The 27,169-nt window shown below is 44.3% G+C and overlaps 1 protein-coding gene across 4 annotated transcripts in view; it reads right to left on the bottom strand.

Moving 5' to 3' along the window:
- The window catches only part of PPP4R1 (protein phosphatase 4 regulatory subunit 1), a 62,170-nt gene that overhangs the window by 3,604 nt on the left and 31,397 nt on the right, over window positions 1-27,169 (bottom strand). For all 4 annotated transcript variants that reach the window (XM_059041259.2, XM_067014506.1, XM_067014507.1 and 1 more), the window contains 6 exons: window positions 21,967-22,478; window positions 16,976-17,130; window positions 15,512-15,607; window positions 13,795-13,980; window positions 12,105-12,266; window positions 2,003-2,103 (listed from right to left, as the gene is read on the bottom strand). In XM_059041259.2, coding sequence (XP_058897242.1) covers window positions 2,003-2,103; window positions 12,105-12,266; window positions 13,795-13,980; window positions 15,512-15,607; window positions 16,976-17,130; window positions 21,967-22,478 — 1,212 coding nt within the window. The remainder of the gene's footprint in view (window positions 1-2,002; window positions 2,104-12,104; window positions 12,267-13,794; window positions 13,981-15,511; window positions 15,608-16,975; window positions 17,131-21,966; window positions 22,479-27,169) is intronic.

The raw sequence follows: 27,169 nt of genomic DNA on the forward strand, positions 1-27,169 counted from the left end.
CGTCCCCCAGCGGCCTGAGTGGAGGACGCAGCGACACCCTCCTAGGAGGACCGCAGACACGCTGAGACTCCCACGTCCCAGGCTGTGTGTCTGTGGCCGGTTACGTGTGCCATTGGCAGGAGGCGGGCGACACAGACAACCAGCCATGAGCCGCCCCGCCCTAGGGCATGCAGATCCCCTGAAAGGTGCCCCACAGACCCCCTCCCAGCCTGGGGCACACGGAGAGGCCTCGCTCTCAAGGAACAAAAGCCTCCTGCGTCCGGTGGAGGAGCAGCAAAGCCTGTCCGCGCCCCCGCCCAGGCAAGGCCAGCCTGCAGCCGGAGACAGGGTACAGGAAAAGCCCGTTCCCAGCGTGGGGCCGCAGAGCCTCGGAGCCAAGCGCGAGTCTCGTCCTGCTGGGGAGAGGCAATAAGCACTGCCCTGACCGAGCACGGGTCCAGGGAAGAGACACGAGCCCCGGGGAGCCCAGCACACAAGCCTCCCCAAGACTGAGGCCGAACCAAGGGGCCCCGGCCAGTGCCCGGTGGCCTCCACCATGTGGCAACAGCAGCCCAGGGCTGGGAGGGCGGAGGAGCGCAGGGGAGCAGGGAAGCAGGAGCACGTGCGCGGGGGTGGGGGGGGAGAAGGGGGGCAGAGGAGTAAAGGGGATGCCGCAGCGCAACGGCGTGGGGAACGCAGGGGCGGAGGGATACAGCGGTGGAGGAGCAGGGGGAATGGAGGGATAGAAGGATACAGCGGCGGAGGGCCGGAGGGATACAGGGGCAGAGGGTGCGCAGAACACGGGACGTGGAGGCCCCCAGCCTCAGCTCCCACCATCAGCAAAAGGCAGCGGCAGCCCACGGCTGGACGAAATGAAGTGCAGAGGGTACAGAAAGTCATACGGAGACACCACCACCCAACCCAGCACCTGCTGCCTGGACAGGCTCAGCTGTCCACACCAGCTGCAGAGGAGGCCAGGCAAGACAGAACTCAGGGCAGTTATCCTTTCATGCACTGAAAGAAACTCAGCCCCAAACTCCACACTCAGCAAAGATATCTTTTGAAAATGCAGGTGAGGTCCAGAGTCCAGAATATTTAATAAATAACTCTTACAATTCAGCAACCCAATTTAAGACAAACAGCCCGACTGAAAAATAATGCAATGGACTTGAATACACATTTCTCCAGAGAATATAAACAAATGGCCAATAGCACATGAAACGGTGTTGAACATCACTAAACATTAAAGAAATGCACATCAAGACCAAAGTGAGATGCTACTTTATACCCACTGTAATACCGGCTACAATTAGAAAGAAAAAAAAAAAAAAACAGCAAGTGCCAAGAAGGATGTGGGGAAATGGAACCCTCATCCACTGCTGGTGGGAACGTAAAATGCTGCAGCCACCGTGGACAGTCATGCAGTTCCTCAACAAGTTAAACACAGAATTACCCGATGACCCAGCAAATCCACCTCAAAAAAATTGTATCAGTACATCAATTGAAAGGTGGTATGTTCACATCAGAGTATTATTCACTCATCACAAGTAATGAAGTTCTGACATAGCTGCCACATGGATGGATCCCGACAACAATGTGTTGAGTGAGGAAGCCACGCACAGAGGTCGGGGGTTACACGGCACATCTGGAACAAACGCTCAGAAAAGCAAACACGCATGGACACCGTGGACTGATGGCTGCGGGGCCGCCGCTTATGGGCATGGGGTGTCCTTCTGGGAGGACGAAATGGTCTACAACTAGATGGGGGGGACACTGCACCAGCAGCAAAAGTGGTTATGTGTATTTTACCACAATTTTAAAAAAGTGAAGGTGACATGGTCTTATAAAAAAAAAAGCTGAGAAAATTCACTGCCAGCAAGACCTATGTTACAGGCAGTGTTAAAGGAACAGGATACCAGGCAGAAACTTGGACCCACACAAAGTGATGAAGAAATCCAGGAAAGGTAAAGATGAAGCAACACACACACCCCGAAACACAGTCTGATCAAGTATGAGAACTTACTCAGCCAGTTCAGCTCGAAAGCGCCAATTTCTACTATTGTCTGTCACCAAAAACTCCTGAAGTTGATAAAGATATTCTCTTCTTTTGTCAATATGAAGAAGCTGAAGAAACAAATAAAAATATTCACTGACATGGCAGAGACATTATTTCCTTTACCAGACTGCTTTAAAAAAATGACTCTAAATCACATGGTTAGTTCTTCTGAAGGAGAACAGATGTAGTAGGTACATTTGTTTTAAAAACTGGTATGATGTCCATTTTCCCTGATAATCCCGTTTGTCTTCAAGAGTCATTCTCCCCTTTTGAAATATTTGCTTCTTGAGCCAGTGAGTGGCCTCTACTGTCCCTTGTCCCCAGGGAACGTTTACTAGAACACTCCTGTGACATTCTGTTGTCACAGACCCTTGGAAGACAGGGATTATGCTCCTACTCATAGTGTGAGCCCAGTGGACAGCACTGTGATGGCACACAGTAGGTGCTCAATAAATATTTGAGTGAAAAAAATAAATTTATGCCAGTAGCCGTTCTATAAATATTTAAGAGTAGGTTTATAGTCAACAAGGGGTAAAACCCTAAAAGTTGATATAAACAGAAGCAAATAAATTTAACTGTACATCAAACAGATAAGAGTCACGCAGAAAAAGTCTAAGTTTAAACTCAGTATTCTGACCATATATCTTCATGGAACATGTTCTAATGACAGGAAGTGCTGAAGGAAATCTTGACCATTACTTGGTTGATTTGATGTTGGAGTAGTTCTAAAACATAGAATTGAGCAAATGACTAAATAATTTAACGTTTTTGAAAACAGAGTTTTTACCAAAATAGAAAAGAAAAAGAATGTGAAGAAAGGAGAGGAAATGGTACTGGATTGGAAGTAAAGATGCAATATGAACTAAATAATTTTTTTAAACCCCAAAAGCAAAAAACCCCCCCTACCTCCTGTCCCCTGAAAAAGCCTAAAAGAAATGATGCCTGGGAGCAATCAGCACATCTAGTACCTGGATCTTGGCTTCTAAATCCCAACTCCCCACCAGAAAAGACCAGGGCTCCTTGGGGAGATCCTGACTCCTGGCTGGAGAGAAAGGAGAAGGTAGGCCTGAAAGTAAGATGTGCCTGGAAGTGAGGGGGCCGATCAAAAGGACACAGGAGGTGGCTTTACGGGGCTCTTATTTGCCAGATTTGATGGTCAAAACAAATGACAGGAGGAGCTTCAAGATGGCAAAAGAGTAAGACGCAGAGATCATCTTCCTCCCCACAAATACATCAGAAATACATCTACATGTGGAACAACTCCTACAGAACACCTAGTGAATGCTGGCAGAAGACCTCAGACCTCCCAAAAGGCAAGAAACTCCCCACATACCTGGGTAGGGCAAAAGAAAAAAGAAAAAACAGGGCTTCCCTGGTGGCGCAATGGTTGGGAGTCTGTCTGCCAATGCAGGGGACACGGGTTCGTGCCCTGGTCTGGGAGGATACCACATGCCGCGGAGCGGCTGGACCCATGAGCCATGGCCGCTGAGCCTGTGCATCCGGAGCCTGTGCCCCGTAACGGGAGAGGCCACAACAGTGAGAGGCCTGCATACCACAAAAAAAGAAAAGAAAAAAGAAAAAACAGACAAAGAATAGGGAAGGGACCTGCACCAGTAGGAGGGAGCTGTGAAGGAGGAAAGGTTTCCACATACCAGGAAGCCGCTTTGCGGGCGGAGACTGGGGGTGGCAGGAGGGAAGCTTCAGAACCACGGAGGAGAGGGCAGCAACAGGGGTGAGGAGGGCAAAGCGGAGAGATTCCTGCACAGAGGATCGGTGCCGGCCAGCACTCACCAGCCCGAGAGGCTTGTCTGCTCACCCGCCGGGATGGGTCGGGGCTGGGAGCTGAGGCTCGGGCTTCGCTGGATCCCAGGGAGAGGACTGGGGTTGGCTGCGTAAACACAGCCTGAAGGGGGCGAGTGCACCACAGCTAGCTGGGAGGAAGTCCGGGAAAAAGTCTGGAGATGCCGAAAAGACAAGACACTTTTTCTTGCCTCTGTTTCCTGGTGTGCGAGGAGAGAGCATTAAGAGCGCCGCTTAAGGGAGCTCCAGAGACGGGCGTGAGTCGCGGCTGTCAGTGCAGACCCCAGAGACGGGCATGAGACGCTAAGGCTGCTGCTGCAGCCACCAAGAAGCCTGTGTGCGAGCACAAGTCACTCTCCACACCTCCCCTCCCGGGAGCCCGTGCAGCCCGCCACTGCCAGGGTCCCGTGATCCAGGGACAACTTCCCCGGGAGAACGCACGGCGCGCCTCAGGCTAGTGCAACGTCACGCTGGCTTCTGTCGCCGCAGGCTCGCCCCGCATTCCGTACAACTCCCTCCCCCAGGCCTGAGTGAGCCAGAACCCCCGAATCAGCTGTTTCTTTAACCCCGTCCTGTCTGAGCGAAGAACAGATGCCCTCAGGTGACCTAAACACAGAGGTGGGTCCAAAACCAAAGTTGAACCCCGGGAGCTGTGCAAACAAAGAAGAGAAAGGGAAATTCCTCCCAACAGCCTCAGATGCAGTGGATTAAATCTCCCCAATCAATCTGATGTACCCTGCATCCATGGAATACCTGAATAGACAATGAATCATCCAAAATTGAGGAGGTGGACTTTGGGATCAACGATATATATATATCTTTCCCTTTTTCTTTTTTTGTGAGTGTATGCTTCTGTGTGTGATTTTGTCTGTATAGTTTTGCTTTTACCATTTGTCCTAGGGTTCTGTCTGTCCATTTATTTATTACTTAAAAAATTTTTTTTCTTATTTCAATAACTTGATTTTATTTTACTTGATTTTATTTTATCTTCTTTCTTTCTTTTCTTTCCTCCCTTTTATTCTGAGCCGTGTGGAGGACAGGTTCTTAGTGCTCCAGCCAGGCATCAGGGCTGTGCCACTGAGGTGGGAGAACCAACCTCAGGACACTGGTCCACAAGAGACCTCCCAGCTCCACGTAATATCAAATGGTGAAAATCTCCCAGAGATCTCCATCTCAACGCCAAGACCCAGCTCCACTCAACGACCAGCAAGCTACAGTGCAGGACACCCTATGCCAAACAACTAGCAAGACAGGAACACAACCCCATCCATTAGCACAGAGGCTGCCGAAAATCATAACAAGGCCACAGACACCCCAAAACACACCACCAGACGTGGACCTACCCACCAGAAAGACAAGATCCAGCCTCATCCACCAGAACACAAGCACTAGTCCCCTCCACCAGGAAGCCTACACAACCCACTGACCCAACCTTAGCCACTGGAGACAGACACCAAAAACAACGGAAACTATGAACCTGCAGCCTGCAAAAAGGACACCCCAAGCACAGTAAGTTAAGCAAAATGAGAAGACAGAAAAACACACAGCAGATGAAGGAGCAAGGCAAAAACCCACCAGACCTAACAAATGAAGAGGAAATAGGCAGTCTACCTGAAAAAAAATTCAGAATGATAGTAAAGGTGATCCAAAATCCTGGAAACAGAATGGAGAAAGTACAAGAAACGTTTAACAAGGACCTAGAAGAACTAAAGAGCAAACAAACAGAGATGAACAGCACAATAAATGAAATTCAAAATTCTCTACAAGGGATCAATAGCAGAATAACTGAGGCAGAAGAACAGATAAGTGACCTGGAAGATAAAATAGTGGAAATAACTACTGCAGAGCAGAATAAAGAAAAAAGAATGAAAAGAATTGAGGACGGCCTCAGAGACCTCTGGGACAACATTAAATGCACCAATATTTGAATTCTAGGGGTCCCAGAAGAAGAAGAGAAAAGGAAAGGGACTGAGAAGATATTTGAGAAGATTATAGTTGAAAACTTCCCTAATATGGGAAAGCAAACAGTTAATCAAGTCCAGGAAGCACAGAGAATCCCATACAGGATGAATCCAAGGAGAAATATGCTAAGACATATTAATCAAACTATCAAAAATTAAATACAAAGAACAAATATTAAAAGCAGCAAGGGAAAAACAACAAGTAACACATAAGGGAATCCCCATAAGGTTAACAGCTGATCTTTCAGCAGAAACTCTGTAAGCCAGAAGGGAGTGGCAAGACATATTTAAAGTGATGAAAGAGAAAAAACTACAACCAAGATTACTCTACCCAGAAAGGATCTCATTCAGATTTGATGGAGAAATTAAAAGCTTTACAGGGCTTCCCTGGTGGCGCAGTGGCTGGGAGTCTGCCTGCCGGTGCAGGGGACATGGGCTCGTGCCCTGGTCCGGGAAGATCCCACATGCCGTAGAGCGGCTGGGCCCGTGAGCCATGGCCACTGGGCCTGCGCGTCCGGGGCCTGTGCTCCGCAGCAAGAGAGGCCACAACAGTGAGAGGCCCATGTACCTCAATAAATAAATAAATTAATTAATTAAATAAAAGCTTTACAGACAAGCAAAAGCTAAGAGAATTCAGCACCACCAAACCAGCTTTACAACAAATGCTAAAGGAACTTGTCTAGGCAGGAAACACAAGAGAAGGAAAAGACCTACAATAATAAACCCAAAACAATTAAGAAAATGGTAATAGGAACATACATATAGATAATTACCTTAAACGTAAATGGATTAAATGCTCCAACCAAAAGACACAAGCCCACTGAATGGATACAAAAACAAGACCCATATATATGCTGTCTACAAGAGACCCACTTCAGACCTAGGGACACATGCAGACTGAAAGTGAGGGGATGGAATAAGATATTCCACGCAAATGGAAATCAAAAGAAAGCTGGAGTACCAATTCTCATATCAGGCAAAATAGACTTTAAAAGAAAGACTATTACAAGAGAAAAAAAAGGACACTACATAATGATCAAGGGATCAATCCAAGAAGAAGATATAACAATTGTAAATATTTATGCACCCAACATCAGAGCACCTCAATACATAAAGCAACTGCTAACAGCCATAAAAGGGGAAATTGACAGTAACACAATCATAGTAGGGGACTTTAACACCTCACTTTCACCAATGGACAGATCATCCAAAATGAAAATAAATAAGGAAACACAAGCTTTAAATGATACATTAAATAAGATGGACTTAATTGATATTTATAGGACATTCCATCCAAAAGCAACAGAATACACATTCTTCTCAAGTGCTCATGGAACATTCTCCAGGATAGATTGTATCTTGGGTCACAAATCAAGCCTTGGTAAATTTAAGAAAACTGAAATCGTATCAAGTATCTTTTCCAACTGCAATGCTATGAGACTAGATATCAATTACAGAAAAAAATCTATAAGAAATACAAACACATGGAGGCTAAACAACACACTACTTAATAACCAAGAGATCACTGAAGAAATCAAAGAGGAAATCAAAAAATAGCTACAAACAAATGACAATTAAAACACAATGACCCAAAACCTATGAGATGCAGCAAAAGCAGTTCTAAGAGGGAAGTTTATAGCTATACAAGCCTACCTTAAGAAACAAGAAACATCTCAAATAAACAACCTAACTTTACACCTAAAGCAATTAGAGAAAGAAGAAAAAAATAACCCCAAAGTTAGCAGAAGGAAAGAAATCATAAAGATCAGATCAGAAATAAATGAAAAAAGAAATGAAGAAAAGGATAGCAAAGATCAATAAAACTACAAGCTAGTTCTTTGAGAAGACAAACAAAATTGATAAACCATTAGCCAGACACATCAAGAAAAAGAGGGAGAACACTCAAATCAATAGAATTAGAAATGAAAAAGGAGAAGTAACAACTGACACTGCAGAAATACAAAAGATCATGAGAGATTACTACAAGCAACTATATGCCAATAAAATGGACAACCTGGAAGAAATGGACAAATTCTTAGAAATGCACAACCTGCCGAGACTGAACCAGGAAGAAATAGAAAATATGAACAGACCAATCACAAGCACTGAAATTGAAACTGTGATCAAAAATCTTCCAACAAACAAAAGCCCAGGACCAGATGGCTTCACAGGCGAATTCTACCAAACATTTAGAGAAAAGCTAATAACACCTATCCTTCTCAAACTCTTCCAAAAGATAGCAGAGGGAGGATCACTCCCAAACTCATTCTACGAGGCCATTATCACCCTGATACCAAAACCAGACAAAGATGTCACAAAGAAAGAAAACTACAGGCCAATATCACTGATGAACATAGATGCAAAAATCCTCAACAAAATACTAGCAAACAGAATCCAACAGCACACTAAAAGGATCATACACAATGATCAAGTGGGGTTTATCCCAGGAATGCAAGGATTCTTCAGTATATGCAAATCAATCAATGTGATATACCATATTAACAAATTGAAGGAGAAAAACCATATGATCATCTCAATAGATGCAGAGAAAGCTTCTGACAAAATTCAACACCCATTTATGATAAAAACCCTGCAGAAAGTAGGCATACAGGGAACTTTCCTCAACACAATAAAGGCCATATATGACAAACCCACAGCCAGCATCGTTCTCAGTGGTGAAAAACTGAAACCATTTCCACTAATGTCAGGAACAAGACAAGGTTGCCCACTCTCACCACTCATATTCAACATAGTTTTGGAAGTTTTAGCCACAGCAATCAGAGAAGAAAAAGAAATAAAAGGATTCCAAATTGGAAAAGAAGAAGTAAAGCTGTCACTGTTTGCAGATGACATGATACTATACACAGAAAATCCTAAAGATGCTACCAGAAAACTACTAGAGCTAATCAATGACTTGGTAAAGTAGCAGGATACAAAATTAATGCACAGAATCCTAAACATTAATGATGAAAAATCTGAAAGTGAAATTAAGAAAACACTCCCATTTACCATTGCAGCAAAAAGAATAAAATATCTAGGAATAAACCTACCTAAGGAGACAAAAGACCTGTATGCAGAAAACTGTAAGACACTGATGAAAGAAATTAAAGATGATACAAATAGGTGGAGAAATATACCATGTTCTTGGATTGGAAGAATCAACATTGTGAAAATGACCCTACTACCCAAAGCAATCTACAGATTCAATGCAATCCCTATCAAATTACAACTGGCATTTTTTAAAGAACTAGAACAAAAAATTTCACAATTTGTATGGAAACACAAAAGACCCCGAATAGCCAAAGCAATCTTGAGAACGAAAAACGGAGCTGGAGGAATCAGGCTCCCTGACTTCAGACTCTACTACAAGGCTACAGTAATCAAGACAGTATGGTACTGGCACAAAAACAGAAATATACATCAATGCAACAGGATAGAAAGCCCAGAGATAAACCCACACACATATGGTCACCTTATCTTTGATAAAGGAGGGAAGGATATACAGTGGAGAAAAGACAGCCTCTTCCACAAGTGGTGCTGGGAAAACTGGACAGCTACCTGTAAAAGTATGAAATTAGAACACTCCCTAACACCACACACAAAAATAAACTCAAAATGGGTTAAAGACCTAAATGTAAGGCCAGACACCATCAAACTCTCAGAGGAAAACATAGGCAGAACACTCTGTGAAATAAATCACAGCAAGATCCTTTTTGACCCACCTCATAGGGAAATGGAAATAAAAACAAAAATAAACAAATGGGACCTAATGAAACTTAAAAGCTCTTGCACAGCACAGGATACCATAAACAAGACCAAAAGACAACCCTCAGAATGGGAGAAAATATTTGCAAATGAAGCTACTGACAAAGGAGTAATCTCCAAAATTTACAGGCAGCTCATGCAGCTCAGTATTAAAAAAAAACAAACAACCCAATCCAAAAATGGGCAGAAGACCTAAACAGACATTTCTCCAAAGAAGATATACAGATTGCCAACAAACACATGAAAGAATGCTCAACATCATTAATCATTAGAGAAATGCAAATCAAAACTACAATGAGGGCTTCGCTGGTGGTGCAGTGGTTGAGAGTCTGCCTGCCGATGCAGGGGACGCAGGTTCGTGCCCCGGTCCAGGAAGATCCCACATGCTGCGGAGCGGCTGGGCCTGTGAGCCATGGCCGCTGAGCCTGCGCGTCCGGAGCTTGTGCTCCGCAACGGGAGAGGCCACAACAGTGAGAGGCCCGCGTATCGAAGGAAAAAAAAAAAAAAACTACAATGAGATATCATCTCACACCTATCAGAATGGCCACCATCAAAAAATCTACAAACAATAAATGCTGGAGAGGATGTGGAAAAAAGGGAACCCTCTTCCACTGCTGGTGGGAATGTAAATTGATACAGCCACTATGGAGAACAGTATGGAGGTTCCTTAAAAAACTAAAAATAGAACTACCACACGACCCAGCAATTCCACTACTGGGCACATACCCTGAGAAAACCATAATTCAAAAAGAGTCATGTACCACAATGTTCACTGCAGCTCTTTTTACAATAGCCAGGACATGGAAGCAACCTAAGTGTCCATCAACAGATGAATGGATAAAGATGTGGCACATATATACAATGGACTATTACTCAGCCATAGAAAGGAACGAAACTGAGTTATTTGTAGTGAGGTGGATGGACCTAGAGATTGTCATACAGAGTGAAGTAAGTCAGAAAGAGAAAAACAAATACCGTATGCTAACACATATATATGGAATCTAAAAAAAACAAAAAAAAAAAAAAAAAAGAAAAAAAAATGATCAGAAGAACCCAGGGGCAAGATGGGAATAAAGACACAGACTTACTAGAGAATGGACTTGAGGATATGGGGAGGGGGAAGGGTAAGCTGAGACAAAGTGAGAGAGTGGCATGGACATATATACACCATCAAACATAAAACAGATAGCTAGTGGGAAGCGGCCGCATAGCACAGGGAGATCAGCTCGGTGCTTTGTGACCACCTAGAGTGGTGGCATAGGGAGGGTGGGAGGGAGGGAGATGCAAGAGGGAAGAGATTTGGGGACATATGTATATGTATAAACTGATTCACTTTGTTATAAAGCAGAAACTAACACACCATTGTAAAGCAATTATATTCCAATAAATACGTTAAAAACAAACAAAAAAACAAACGACAGAAAGAGATTACATTACACAGAATAAAAAAGTAATTCTAAAGTCCACACTGATACTAAAAAAAAACTTCCAAAAAGGCAGAGGAAGAGAAGGGAAAGGTTATCTTTACAAGAGATACTAACTAGTAAACACAGAAGGAATTACAAAGAACAGAAAATTAGTATTTTACAACTCACCCAGTAACAAGTGATTCAGGCAAGAACCGGGTATAGATGCAGAAATGCAAAACCACTGGGTGAAGGACTCAGGGAAAGAGCTGTTCAGAGTTTGAAAGAATCGCCCACCGAGGAGTCAATAACCTCTATGGAAAAGTGAGCTAACCCACGGCCAAGGGACCGGACTCAGCATCACCAGGGACCCAAGAGCCAACATCGTGCTATCCCTGACACAACCCATTCAGAAAAACACCCAGGGACCTAGGTAGAGAGGTAATACTCCTGGCAGACAACACCTGTTTAACCTGAATCTAAGTGTGTGACAGCGCTCAGGGATTTTCAAATTGGGGGGCATTCTGCAAAACCACTGGCTTGGTCCCTTCAAAAAGGTCCATGACATTACAGGTGAAAAGTCAGGGAAACTGTTCTAGATTTAAGAGGACTAGAAATGTGATATTTAAATTCTATGTGCGATTCCCCACTGGATTCTGAGTTGAGGGGACATTATTGGGACAATTAGAGCAATTTCAATTATGATACTTCTGCACCTCAAACTTTATGACTACAATAGTTCTCCAGGATTAAACAATTTGTAAAGTCAGTGCTGCTCCTGTCAGAGACCAGAGATCCACATCAGAGGGGCGAGGACACACCACAGAAGCCTTAATGTCCATGGAATTTCCTACATGTTAGTTCAGTAATTATGAGAAAAAAGGTACAAATGTTTGTAACCATGATCTTGTCACTTTAAAATGCAATTTAGCGTAATTTTTAAATTAAACAGTGAAGTGACACTAGCAAAATTGATCAGAATGGGACTATTTTTTAACCACATGCTTCCATCAAACTCATGGCTACATGTGTTACATAGAACATACAGAATCCTATCTTGATGGCAGCATAAAGTCAAAACTTTAACTCTACAGTAGAATTTTAGTGTGTTTTTATACAAAAGAACTTAAAAATTACCTTCAGAAAATCATGCAAGTGTTTAAGGACACCTATCCTGACTTCATCGAGGTCTTTTAAAAATCCATTAAAAATTGGAACCAGATCTGCAGCTGTCAACTGATCTCCAAGGATGACTGCAAGTTCGTGGATGGAGAAGGCTAAGGTCCTTCGAACTTTCCACTGCAGAAACAAAGACAACTGCGTGAGTAAGCTGATCACAAAGTCTTGGTACTTTAACTTTTGCACAATGCATGAAGGTTAATTTATTATATCTGGATGCTATTAATCTCGTTAAATCAGAATAAAATAGTAATAAAAGATACCAAGGTTGAAATGCTTACTTTCTATCAAAAACTGGCAGAAAAATGCAAAATCCCTGCACAGTATATATTATCCCCCTTTCACTTAGGAAGGAAAAAAATGCTTGGAGGTCACTGGTGGTGAAGCCTGTGTAGCTCTCGGAGCACTGGATGCCCAATTCCCTGGCGTCCCTCACAGTGCAGTGCCTCTCCCTGCACTGTGCCCCTCCCGACTCTGCACAGACTACCCTGGATTAAAAACAACCACAAAACTCGTTTTAAAGAACTGACAATTAAAGAGATACAAGATTGGGAAAATCTCTTGCGGGCAGCCCTGGAAAAGAACACCGGAACAGAAATGCACTTCGTTTACAGGAAACTTTATGTCAAAAACATCTTTCTCTTCATGTGGCCCTAATTTTAAAAATTTTACTTTGTTATTTAGTTTAAAACTTTACCTGCTGAGAAGCTGTTTAGAACAAAGGCTTTATCCCCGCCCCCAAACACAAGACCCTGTTCTTGAGATAAAATGCTGTACCCATGTTCAATGTATCAAACGGAAGAAGGCAGGATGTTCGGATAAGCCCCGCCCATCCAGAGCCGTCCCCGCCATCAGCAGCCCCAGGAGTGCACAGAATAAAGGTGGAAAGCCGCTCACACAGAGGGTGAAACACTCTTGTCATCGGCCACGTGTCCCACGCCCAGTTCCACCCCTGAGGGCTGAGCAGGGATCAGCTTCCCGAGGTCAGAGGAGGGACTTAAACCATGTTCCCAGGGGGACTCTCGACTTCCAACTTGCCGAGTCAACTGAGACACCGAGGGATAACCATTCACAGCTCAATATATAAATTAGTCTCAGCAGATGCCTTTGAATAACTGAGAGATGAAGGTCGCTGAAGGAAGAGGGACCCAAGGGCAGGGGGATGAAGTTGGCAAAGCCTGGGAAAACAGCCACAAAAAGCCACAAACAACCGAGGGTCAACGTTTCCCATTTCTTGTTTCTCAGACGGGTGGCGGTGGTGAGCACACGTGTGCACAAATGGGCACACACACACCCATCAACCTTCTCCCACCCACACTGCGCCGCCTGCCGGGCCCAGACCTCGGCAGCGCTAACGTGACTGCAGTTCTGCTAAGGTTGAAAAATATCAGGGAGGAAGCATTTATAACACTGTTTCTGGGGTAAAATGAAACCCTATATTCTCAAGAATTAATCTGCATGTAAACTTTAGACAACAGCACCTTTGAGTTAGGAACCTCAGCAGGTCAAATGGGAAGCTAATTCTAGCACTTCAGACAACAAAGAAGAGAGGCTGCTCAGGTCCAGGGAGCCTGGACCCACGGGGGAGTGCTCTGGTGTCACCGGCAAGCTCTCTGCATGCGAGGGAACGTGGACAGGGCCCCCGCACCTGCATGTCGGAGGCCAGAGTCTCGTAGGTCTCACGCAGGCAGTGCCAGTTCTGCCGGCCCAGCGTCAGTGCCACGCCAGGCAGGCTGTAGGCGCAGTGCTTGGCGATCTCTGTGTCCACTGTCTGCGCCCGGGAGGGGTCGGTCATGGAGAGATACTGATCCAGCAGGGCCTGGGGCACAACGTCCTAACCAAGAGAGAGTGCAGACTTTGTAAATTAGGCACACTTGCACCTCATATAGTAGTGAAAAACCAATCTCCAAGTTTCAGGTTTCCAATAACTGAAATGAGATAAGAAAACACGCTAAGGGAGATACATGTATAAATGAATAAAAGCAGCTTCAAGGAGGAAAACAACAAACAAGATCTTAAAGCAGAAAACAGCTTAGAGGATGATGAGAGCTGCTTACTAAATTTAAAAGATACATTAAAAATAAGATCAGAAAAAAAAAAAAAAAAAGATCAGCACCTTTCAGTGTTGGCAGAGATTACAGAGTCTGGGGTAACCTACTGAATGAGGCTAACCTAGTGGATGAGGCTAAGCAGGCCCTCTTCTGCACTGTCACCAACAAGGATCTTAAAACGACAACAACAACTGCCTTTAGATGGAAATTTAGCAATTATCTACAGAAACTTAAAGTGTACATACCTCTAACCACTTGTATAAATGTGAGGACAAGAAGAACATATCTACGATCTTGCTTATGTATGTGAAATAGAGCTTTGGAAGGAGCTACAAATAAAGGTAAAACTGGCTGCTTTGGGGGAAAAGCAAAGTGGGTGCTGGAGGAGAAAAGCTGAGAAGGAAGCTGAATTCTGAAACGTTGTAAATGTAATATCTATTTTTAAAAAATAAATTAAAATGGAAATTCATTAAAGAAATGAGACAATCTGTATGCACTGGCTTGAAAAAGCATGTTTTAAAACACTATGAATACCAACTCCATTTTTAATAAACAGAACAAACAAAAACAAAGGACTCACCCCCTTTGACCTAGGCAATCTACTTATAATAATGCACAGACAGTCCCAGGAGCAAAGCACAGGTATGATCATGATGAACGTGGCTTTACTTGTAATATCACAGCACACCTACAACTGGACGCCCGTCCCAGCCCTGCTCACGTGGGGCTGCGTGGGTGCTGTGCTGGGGGTGGGGGGGTGGGGTGAGTCTGTGCACCTGTGCAAAGAGCTGCAAGACATGACTCTTTAAAAAAGAAAAGAAAAAAGAAAGACAGGCATCACCACACTCCAACGACCCCACATGTAAAGCCTCCAATTCGAGTCACCAGTGCTGCCAGCTGACAGCACTTTACAGCGGCTCTGGGCCGTACTCCCACATTCTCCTCTCTGAAGTCAAGCTCTACCTTACAATCCTTGGCAATTCAGGCATGAAGACCCAAGCGTGACGGCCTGGCTCTATCTGTCTTTGAAAGACAAAGGTGCATGCCGATGCGCTGGCGCGTCCATCTAGGCGCGCTGAGGAAATACAAGAGGACCCATGGTCGCGGTCACCCTGGAGGGGAAGGGGTCACGGGTATGAGAAGAGGAAGATTTCTGCTTATATTTTACTCGACCGCTTGAATTTTCTTATCAGAAGTATGATATATCAGCCCTCATTTTCAAAACATTAACAGAAGGGCCAACTTTGGTGAGAAATGGGTTTCAAAGTGGACCTAACAACACCCACACAAAGTAAAGAGTTTTGGGTCACCTACCTGCACTTTAGCTCTCCTTTCCTCATCGGGGCTAAAACCACCACTGGTGCCCGAGTCTGAATCATCATGAATATAGCGAAGGGCGGACTCCATGTTCTGTCGGGAGAGAACAATCACTTAAAGAACTGTCCTGTCTGTGAGTTCCCTTCATTTAAACTATCTTACTAAGTTACTCACCTTTCAAGGCCACCAAAAGATAAGAAAGAATACGTACAAATTTTTCATGCTTTCAAACATTTATAAACAGACCTAAGAACTCATAAGAGTTCCCCTGCCTTCAATCAAACTTTCAGAATAGGTTGCTAAATGTATGAAAATAAATTCCAGAACAAATGTAATTAAAAAGTAAATTTAGAAGTAAATTTGAAAAGGTCCCAATATCTAAAATTAGCTATCAATAAAACAGTATTTAGCACCCTGAAGCACCCGCTTCAGGCAACTGTTGTATGGTATGTCACACAGTTTTTCTTCTACTATTTCTATTCCTGGCTATTTCTAATTTCACAAATATATTGGGCTGGCCCAAAAGTTCATTCAGGGTTGTCATGCGACGTTACAGGAAAACCCGAACCAACTTTCTGGCCGACCCAATACTTTTTTAACTCGCCAACCCCAAAATAAAAACAAAACACCTTCTAAAACTCAGATAAAGTACTGAAATCTCCGATGATGCTAAGTGGTCAGGGTTGCATTCTGCAGCCCTGGTTTTACGCAAGATTTCTAACTATACCGGGTGTCATCTAACAGAAAACAAGCCAGGAATCCACCGGGGCCTTGGGACCCCCGTACCCCCGGGACCCCCGTGCCCCCATGCGTGTGAGGCCTCCCTCCCTGAGCTCAGCGTCCAGGCCACTCTGACCCGAGACCACCTGCCTCTGGCCACCAGCATGTGTTCCTTCTCCCGCTGACACACACAAGGGATGAGAGCTACTGACACCGCGTGGTGCTGGCTTGGTGGGGGGTCGGGGGGGTCCGGGAAGGACGGTGCAGGACACAGGCAGGCGGGCTGGTCACAGTACCCACCCGCACATTCCAGGGTCCAGATAATCCCGCAACACGGCCTCAAGTCCCGATCTTCCGCTCAGAATACTGTGCTGCTCGCTGCAGTGAAATGGTCCCATCAGAAACAAAGCACCCCTCCAAAAAGAAAAGGGAAGAGTTAATTACTCTTGACAAAGGGCTTTGTCTCCAGTAAGATTATTTCACTGCAGTGAGCCACACCCACACTGAAGCTGCGGAGTGGTCATGTAGACAGTCCCGGGGCTATTAACTCCAAGCTCCGGACATGACACTCATGTCACAGAGGCAGGACGTGGTGACGATGACTTTTACTTTATGCAGAAGGGAGACGGAGAAAACCAGCGACGGACGGGACATGGTGACTGGGCCGTGACGAGCACCAAGGCCGCCCCGTGAACGGCGCCGGGTCCACCCGGCTCACTGCACGCCCTGCGGAGCCCTCACCTCGACGGCCTCGCTCATCAAAGGCCCGGCGGTGCCGTGGTCAAGTCTGCAGCCAGGGAGCTCATCCTGCGGGGCCCTCCGGGCAGCCTCGCTGGCCTCGTCGCAGGCGTCCAGGGTGGAGGCGCGCAGGGCGGCGGCCAGCACGTCCACCTGCGCTGTGGATGGAACGACAGGTCTGTGAGCGCGGGGCCGCGGGTGCCCGGGCTCTCCCTGCGCAGGGTTATGGGATCAATGAGACTCAGTGCTTTGGGGACACTGCCATCGAAAAGCTGGAAAAAACCTCTACTGTGGTCAATCATTAGTTCTCCAAGGGAAAAAGTAGAAAACTAATATGCTTTCATGAGATTAAAAATGTTTACCCACTACTGTACATTATTCTGCGTTAGTATGAAAAGAGAGATGCTATCTAGTCAATTTCAAGGTCAGTGAACTATGTTTCGGGAACGCATGAGCGGGACTGGCGAGGCTTACTTACTAAGCTATCTTAGCAGGAGAGCAGTCACACAGACCCTGCCAACATAAAACAATGGGAATTACAAAGATTTCTGTGGCAGTTACATTTAAACATCTCATATCTCATTCCGGTTTATTTTACTTTTCTCTAATTCTTTTTGAAAGTGAAATTAGTGACTTGTCCCAAACACAGGGATCCCGAACAAGCACTGTCTCGCTCACAGGAAACCAAAATGACAGATAACCAAGGAGCAGCCCTGAAGTCTGGCAAATGGCATTGTCTACGTTTTGAGTTACATCTTCTTTATAAAAGTCATTCAAAGTGAAGATAAAGCATTCTTCCTTCCCCACAAAATAAATGAGGAATTTAGCAAAAAGAAGTTGTTTAGCATTACTTCAAGTAACAATACACCTGGATGCTCAAAATACAGGAATTTATAAAGTTTACCTGCAAATTTATTTAGTACAAAGATTAGAAAGTGTGCTCCCACTCTACTTAAAGATTATTAAAAAGCAATCAGTATTTTATTAAGATAACCTATTACTATGCTATAGCATTTATAAAATTCTAGTTAAATATACAAGGTACCCAGCAAGAGAGACACAAGAAACATACAAGATGATGACCTAACTGAATAGATTAAATTGAAGGTGTCTAATAATGAAAAGTTACTCATGGAAAGCATCCTCATTCTTTTGGGAATTGCACCTGCAATTTGTACTAATCCTTTACTCACTTTAGCTCCCCTTTTAGAATCCTCCAAATTTCCACAATGAAATCACAACAGAACTAAAGGAGGCCAACGGCCTGGAACATGCTTTCTGCCCCCGTAGATGCAGGTGGGGCATGTGAGGGTGGGCTCCCTCATGCATTGCGACCTGTTCCTGGGAAGCCTTTCACAGAACTCGCCTCAACACAGGCCACCGACCTGAGTAAACGACAGCCTCCTCCTTGTCTATGTTACTCTCTACCTTTAGGTTTGTACATTCACAAAAGTTTCAGTGAGTTACACTGAGGTTACCTCCTTCAAAAGACTGGTACAAAGGTCACGAGGACGACCTCATGCCGACTCACGGAGAGCCCGTGGCCCCAGAGAACACAGGCTCGCCTGAGACTCAGCGGATGGCTCACCACGACCAGCGGAAGGAAACCGAAGCACAGGCCTTCACCACGTCTGCGTTTTCCTCATGACGGTTTTCACTGGAAACCCCAGCATCAGAGCCCACGCGGTCCCTGGTGACTCGCGCTCAGAATTGGGGACAGCCTGGAACCTGGAATTTCCTGCCCACCCCCAAAGTGCTGGTCTGGCTGAGCTCACCCTTTCCATCTCTGACTCTCACACACCGTCCTGGAGGTTAGTCACAAGTTCCTAACCATTTCTTGCTTACAATCAATTAACAATATGATTTTTCGGACCACAACTGCCCAGTGGACCCAGTTATTCCACTGGCCCTAATGAAACTGGAGAGAACTCTGCACTTGCTGGCCTGGCCAGCTTCCCCTCTGCAGTCTGTGAACTGGCCTCAGCCAATCAAACCGGCACCAGTCACTACTCAGCCGTGGCTCAATCCGGAATCAGCCTGGTGATGCCACACACCAGGGAGTTTGGAAAAGGGGCTCTCTTACACCTTCTTCCAATTGTACTACCTCTCTTTCTGTCCTTCCATGTAGGATCTACTTCTGTTCCACAACTGAGGAAGGGCCTTCTTTTTCTGACAGGAACATCTCATTCTAGTTCCTGGAAACACTTAAGTTTTTTGATTAGAGACCCACAAAGAAAAAAAAATTAATCTGTCAATGCTTCAAAGAAGGTTAAGAGTTAAACTGGTAAGACTGTGAAGCAAAGGCTGCCTTAGAGGAAAAAAAATCCCAACTCTCGCTCTTGTTTCCCATGACATTCCCACCAAACAGCATGGAAAAGAACAAGGGACCCAGTGGCTCGTGAAAGCAGAAACTCGACTCTGAGGGTCCACCTCACCCTGACGTTCCCCCACCCCCAGTCAAGAATACACACATGCGACATACCTAGTTCAGTCCCTGGCCAGAACTTAGTTTCCAATTTGGGGTTAATTCTGCCTTTCAAAAAGGCAGACATTCTCTGACAGACTGCCCACAACCACAGATTAGAAAAGAAAAAGCACCCACAGTTAAGGTACACCCTTTAAAAACCCAAAACACCTTCTAATAGTATGAAAAGTCAGAAATAGTTACTACAATTAACACGGGTTCAATATGCCCTCAGATGCTCAGGAATTCTTCAGCCAAAGCCCTCCCGCCCCCGACCCTGCCCACTGACGTTTTGCTGCAGAACATCTGACACAGGCAGTTGACATACTAAGTGTCTCACCCTCTGTGCTCTCTGAGGCTGGGATTTCTGTCTGGTCTGCTGCTGGTATATATTCACTGCCTGGAAGAGTAGCTGGCACATAATAGGTGCTCGATAAGTGATGCTGGATGAATCAATCAATGAATATGTTACAAAAGTAGCAACATCACGGACAGAAAGAACAACATGACAAATTTAAATTGTAACAGGTGTAAAAGCTGAATTAGAAAGAGAATTGATTAAATCATAATATAGTATTACTACTAAAATCTCAATTGCAGCCTGTAAAGTTTAAGTCAAAACAGTGTTAGTCACCTTCTGAAACACAAAGTCATATCCTAAAACTCATATGTGTCCATGTAGGGGTTTTGAAAAAGCTAACTATGCATATTACTTTTAGCTTATTTGTTAAAAAGAAGAATTTAAAGTAGCTTATTCAATATTTCCATTAATATTTAGTAGGTGTCTACTACGTGTCAGAGAACTGACTAGCAGGTGTGTACAGGGAGAGCTCCCAGAATGGGCCAAAGGCCAGTTAGGAATCTTTTTTCCATAAAGGTAAGGAGCATACAAAAAACAAAACGTGAGAGTTACTGAAGTTTGATCAACTGAATAAAACTTAAGTTGACAAATGATTATAAAATGTATTTCAACAAAAAGCAGAAACCTGTAAAGACAACATTTATCAAGAGCTGACCACCCCAAGATGTGCACATCTGAGGTGTAATTCTGTCTCCATCCTCCTCATCTGGGGTGGAAGGGAGGGGGCAAAGGCAAGATTCTGATGAAGATTCTAATTTGTCAAACAAAACCAAACCTCAGTATTTGCTACATCACCAGGTTGTCATAAAATGCAGAATTCTGGGCTCCAGGGGGTAAAAATCAAGGGCAGGAGTCACAATTGAGGAACTAGCGAGAGCAGTAATGCTGTGAGGCCTTCAGGGAAAATAATCCACCGCGAGGGATGGAAAATAGGACATTCTACAGAAAACACTCATGAGGAGGAGGAATGAACTACTGGTCCACGAATGGCAAGGACACATTGCAGACACAGACTCAAAAGAGGCTCCCAGTGCCCGATACTATTCACAGCATTCTGGAAAAGGTGACTGTCTGCCAGTTAAATTAAAATAACTTTCAACCATCAAGAATATGAATTTGCCTTTAATCAAACAAATCATTTAGTTTTTCTCCAAGTATAAAATTACCATAGGAAATCTTTAAAAATCATGATACGTTAAAGCCAAATAAAGATAACTGCTAATATCACCTCCACTAATGAAATTTTCCAAGTTTAAACACAACAAGGTTTTGTGTGTTTTAGAAGGACACTGAAGGTTTTGCTTTGTCTGCTTTAAAAATAGGTATTTTGCTAACATTGAGCAAACTGACAGTTTAGAAATTTTAGCTTCTAGAATGAATAAGGAAAAACAAAATCCACAAAGTGATAAAGGATCTGAAGACTTGCAGTTTGGGGATTTTTCAAAATTGTTTTTTGTTTTACGGTAACATTTCAGCTCTCACTGGTTAGCGTGATCAGTAGGAGCTCTGATGTCGCTGGCATCAGGTTCCTGCCCCCAGACCGTAAACCACCGCCTGGCCCTGGCAGGCAGAGTGGGGTGGCCTGGGACCTCATTCCAACACTCCTATTCCAGAGTGAGAGCAACTTGTTATTTTTACACACAACCACCTTCAAGGCTGCGGTTCACAATGGCAGAATCAAGGTGACACAAGTGTAACCCAATGGAACAAAGTCCAAACTGAGCAACAAAGACACCAGCAGGACCCTCGCAAACGCCACAGCTCTTAAAACACCACGTTCCATAGGAAGATACGTATCTTTGTCCACTGCTAACGGACTACAGTCTTTCCGTAAAACACAGCACTGCATCTGCTGTTTATAAAAAGGTTTATGAGATCCAGAGCAGAAGAGTTAAGGCAGGACTCAAGCGTTAAAATTGTAAAAACAGTGAGTGAGTGTGAACAAGTCAGAGAGCGATTTGTGAACCAACACATCTGTACATGCTACACTTAGGAACACAGTGACGGGCTCAACTGAAATTTATTTCCTAAAATTCAGACTAATCACATTTATCCAGACAAGAATACATGATGACAATGGTTAAAATAGATTTTTTTAAAAGGCAATTTTTCTGGGGATAAAGTCAGAAAATAACATTTTTTATCAGAATAAAGAACTGACTCCCATACCTTTCACGTCGGGATCGTCAATGTGTGGCTCCAGGTTTTCTATCATCTCTTCCAGTTCCTTTCTGGTGGCCATGGTGATGTTGACAGAAGCCGGGGTGGTGGCTTCAGGCATTCCCTCTAGCCCCTCGGGGCTGAGTTTGTTCCCAGAGCCCTGCTCCAGCTCCACATCTAGATCTATTTCGGGAAGAGGAGTCCTCCAGAAGTGGAAGGAGTTGTACAACTCCTGATCTAGGGGAGCTGAGTCCTGCGCACTGGCGCCCACCTCCAACTGAGAGGCAGACCTGCAGGTGCCGGGCTTTTTATCATCCTCATTACTAGCTGCCTCCTGATGAGGCTCTGAGGACAAAGGACAAGGTAATGAGCTGTCCCCTGGAGGCTTCCTAGGGCTTTCAGCACCGATGTCCGGGTCTGGCGCACCTTCCAGTTTGACACTGGAATTACTAACAGTGGGGTCTGTAGGAATATCCTCTGGCCTGATCTGTGCATCCTCTGGGACTTCTTCATCTCTGGTCCTTTTATTGTTTTATTTGGGAAAAAGAAAGTGAAAGTATTAAAATAATTACTGGGGAAAAATACAATGAAAGATACTACATAAAGCATTTAGATTAAGTATTAAAAATTACAAATTATCCATACAAATTCAGTAGTTTATTTATATTACTGATAATGTTTCTTTTTCCATCAGTTGTTCTGTGCTCAGAGATGTAAACATCTGTTCAGTCTAGATATTAAAGTATTATGTAATAGTTGGAGGAGATAACATTTAAGAACCCCGGGATTCTGTAATACCATGCTAATTTCAATAATAAAAACTAAAAAGAAATAGTAGGAAGATAAATTCTCACAATGCATTTTAAGCTAAATACATCGTTAAAATTATCTGATTTTTAGGATAATGGTATTGCCACTGTGCTCCTATGACATATCAAAAAGCTGAGAATTAAAACCTCCTTGCTTACACAGAAAAAGAAAACCCTCTACACAGCATTAGAAAAGATCCTTATTTACTATCTTTCAAAATATATTAAAGTCCACTTAACTGTAAATAAAGTTACTTTTATTCCTTCCACACTTTCAGCTCTACTCCCAAAAGTTTTCCCCCCTGCAGCCATGACTTAATTGACAGAGAGGTGGTACAAGCCCTGGGGCCACAGCCCACCACTGCCATCCACCACCTACGCTGAGGCTCTACAGCCCCTCAGAGTTTATCTGACTCCATTACCCTTAACAAACGCATGCTGAGCACCTACTAGGAGCCAGGGAGCAACACTGGTGGTGAGGGTTCCTATGTGAATGAGAGGCAGCTGCTGCTCCTGAGACTAGCATCAGAGGCAAACGCTTCCCGCAGAGTGGTAAGGAGGGAGCAAGCACACTGAGCCCGGGAGGCAGAGGCGCCAGCTGCAAGGAAAGGCTTTCCAGGGAATGACAGGAGCCATGGGTGGAGCAACCAACACGTGCTGAGGAGGCTAAGGGAAAACCGCACTCAGGCAGCATATGCAAAGGCAGGAGTGACACAAGAGGTGCCACACCTTCAGGAAGCGGCGATGAGTTTACTACGGCTCAGAGAGGGAACCGATGGAAAAGTGAAAAGTAGGCGGAGCCACCGCGCCCCACACCAAACACCTCCGGAACGTACCCTAGGGGTGAAGAGAGTTACATTTGGAGATGCGTTCTTTCAGAAAGGCCACTGGGAAGCAGGACAGGAAGCGGGCTGGAGATGCACCCAGCGGCAGGGAGTGCAGCAGAGCAGGTGAGGAGAGGCAGGGATGCCCTTCTGAACAGGGCGGCGCGTCTGGGCTACAGAAGACAAACACTCAAATGACGCCAACGCCAACACGACTGCTCACTTCCCACTCGCGGGGCGTGAGAAGCAAAGGGAGGAACCCGTGAAGATTTCCAGACTCCTGGCCCGAGCGACTGAACAAGTGCTGGTGGCACCGACTGCAAGTGAAAAACACCAGGGCAGTTTGAGGAAGGGATTTCAGTCTGGATGAGCTGAGTCGGGATCTACATGGAATTCCAGGTGGTGACGTCCCCGGGAAACCGGTCAGAGCCCAGACAGACTGGAGGGCGCCTCAGAAGGACTGGCCTGCATATGTGTCGTGACAGTCGTGCAGAGTGACAAAGAGCACGGCATTCCTCTTGTACAAGAGGATGCTTCAGACGAGCATTCTTCAGGCTCAGAGGAAAAGGTCAGTAGAGATGAAGAACTGAAGACACAGGAGACTGATGGAATCACTGATAAAGCAACGTCTTTCTGAGAAGGAAGACTAGGGGCTCGAGAACACAGGCGGACAGATTAAATGGGTGAAGAGACAGCTCTAAGAAACAGGAAAGGGAAGTGGGGAAGGATATGTAGGTAAATTTGTCAGGTGAGGGCGGGGTGCTCCCTTGAAACATGGGCCCTTAAATATACACAATGAAAGAGACATTTAACGGGAGGCTCACCTGGCCTGTGCCCTGGAAGGTGACATTACCACGCACGTGGTATCCCAGTTACAGAGCCACCACATGTGCTCTCAGGAGATCACCAACTTCCCTGATTGCACTTTATCTCATGGTAATGTTCACAATGTTTTCAGAAACGAATTTTTTTTAAAAACACGTGATTATTTAAAAATATTTTTTTTAAGATACAGATAAAAATATTTAATACCTCATCTGCAAATATACCACACAGTGATAGCATTGAAAATTCTGGTGTTTCTCCACCATGCTTATAATCATAAAATACATAACATGCACACATAAACTGCGAGAACTCGAGTCTCACCCAGCACTGGCGCTGCAGATTCCATGTTTACTCCTTATTCATAAAATGAGGGACTGGCCTTGATGTCTGTAGCATCCTTTCCCTCTCCAAAACAGTCCCCAAGCAAGTGCTCATATGCAAAGTAAGTGTCTTCTATATGTGTATGAATTACATGATATTTTCCAATCATGCCTTTATTAAAGATATTTTTTCTTTTGTTTTAAAAAACGAGTGGGATAATGGGTAAAATTTGAATAAAACCTCTAGATGACAGTATTGTATCTATGTTAATTTCTTAATTTTGGTAATTAGAATGTGGTTATGTATTAGTATCTGTGTTTTGAGGAGTGAAACATTTAAGAAAGGTAAAAAGAATATCATGTCTAAAACTTATCTCAAAGAATTCAGAAAAAAAGAATAATAAAGCAAGTATGGTAAAATGTTAACATTTGGAGAATCTGGAAGAAGTGTTTATGGGATTCTTTGGCTATTATTACAGTTTTTCTGATATCATGCAAACTGAATTTTAAAAATTATAGTAGGGAATTCCCTGGTGGTGCAGTGGTTAAGAATCTGCCTGCCAGTGCAGGGGACACGGGTTCAAGCCCTGGTCTGGGAAGATGTCCACATGCAGTGGAGCAGCTAAGCCTGTGTGCCACAACTGCTGAGACTGCGCTCTCGAGCCCGCGAGCCACAACTACTGAAGCCCGCGTGCCTAGAGCCCGCGCTCCGCATCAAGAGAAGCCAACGCAATGGGAAGCTCGCACACCGCAACAAAGAGTAGCCCCCACTTGTTGCAACTAGAGAAAGCCCGTGCGCAGCAACAAAGACCCAATGCAGCCAAAAATAAATAAACAAATAAATATTTTAAAATTAAAAAAAAAATTCTAGTAACAGAACATTGTTTGGTGGTGGTGGGGAGCAAGTGGTTGAAACTTAAGACTTCACTTGTTATCTGATGAATTTAAGAAACTTCCACTTAAAATTCACAAAAAGAACCCAATCAAAAGGCCATTTAGTATGGAAAACTATTCCAAGGGCCTGAAAGTTCCTGGATCACTATCTCATCTTAGCATTAAAATTAAATTTTAATATTCTCAGCAGGAAAAACAAAGAATCACTGGCCAAGTCATTCTATTTGCCTTATGAAAAATTACTAGTTTGTCCCAACTTCAAACGCCTCGTAGGGTTTTAAAGAGACAAAAACATTTTCCCTCATATGAAATTCTGGGAAGTATTAAATTCTGTACGAATAAACCGTCTGCTTCAAAATAAACCGTCGAAAATATAAATTCTCTAAATACGTTTTTTCCTGGAGCTGGTAACAGTCAGTGCACAATCAAGCTGCTAAACGCCAGAATTCTGACATTCCTAACGGTCGGTCTGGCAAACGTTATCATACAAGCAAACGCTACGTTGAGGAGAACTGAGGGCTCGCATAAGGAGGAGTAGCCCAGCTCCTCGCAGGTGTAGGGAACAAGTGTGGCAGAGCGTCAGCCAGAAGCACATCTCCAAGAGAACCTACGCCTCCTCGGTGCCTACGTAAGCTGAGAGTTAGTATCTTCAGAGACCTGGTGACTCAAGACCGTGGCCTAGGAAAATGCCCTGGGAACATCTGGTCCCAATACACTGCATCCTGAGATGACAGCAGACACAGCCTCCATGTGCTGTGACTTCATAATGGAGTCTCAACATCAGTGATACACTTCCAGATTTGTACCAGTAACAATTTTACTTACACATAGTTAGCTTTAAGCTAAACTGACAAAAACTAGCAAGAGCAATTCAGTTACTTAAGGCTTTTGAGATAAAATCTATCATTTTCTAACAATAATTTGTTCGACATTTATCATGTGCCAAGCATGTGCCAGGCCTGGTGAAGGTGTCAGAATACACAAAAATAAAAACCAGGCTGCTACGCGGGGGGACCTGCAGTCCACTGGATGAATGTGTGCAAAATACACGACCAAGAGATACGACTAAAATTAGTGCTCGTGTGCCAGTGCTATGAACATCCAGGATGCAAGAGCTCTGAATTTCCTCCAAGATTCTTGGAGGTAGTTTGTCCAGACATTCTCTCTGTTAAATGAGGTGTGGATGAAACAGGATGCAGTCCCAGACAGAAAGAGGGAGAACCCAAAGAAGGCAGTGTATTCGGAGAGCGGTGTAATAGCTGGTTTAACAGAAAAGAGGCTGCTCATTTCACATAATTTAAAAGTGCAAATCTGAATGCTTAACTCTGCTTCTGGAAGCACAGCTTTTATTAACGCCTTCAAAGAAGTATGAACAGCCTGATCCAGGGTGAGTGAGAGATATAACTGGTATTTTATAAAGTCAGAGGTTTATAATCATCAATAAATGCTTCAAAGAGTATTGAGTGATATTAAATGTTTCCAGGATCAGATGAAACACTACAAAAGAAATAGTAGCGGAAATATATTGCCAAAAACT

The sequence above is a fragment of the Kogia breviceps genome, chromosome 15, assembly GCF_026419965.1.
Source record: "Kogia breviceps isolate mKogBre1 chromosome 15, mKogBre1 haplotype 1, whole genome shotgun sequence".
NCBI lineage: Eukaryota > Metazoa > Chordata > Mammalia > Artiodactyla > Physeteridae > Kogia > Kogia breviceps.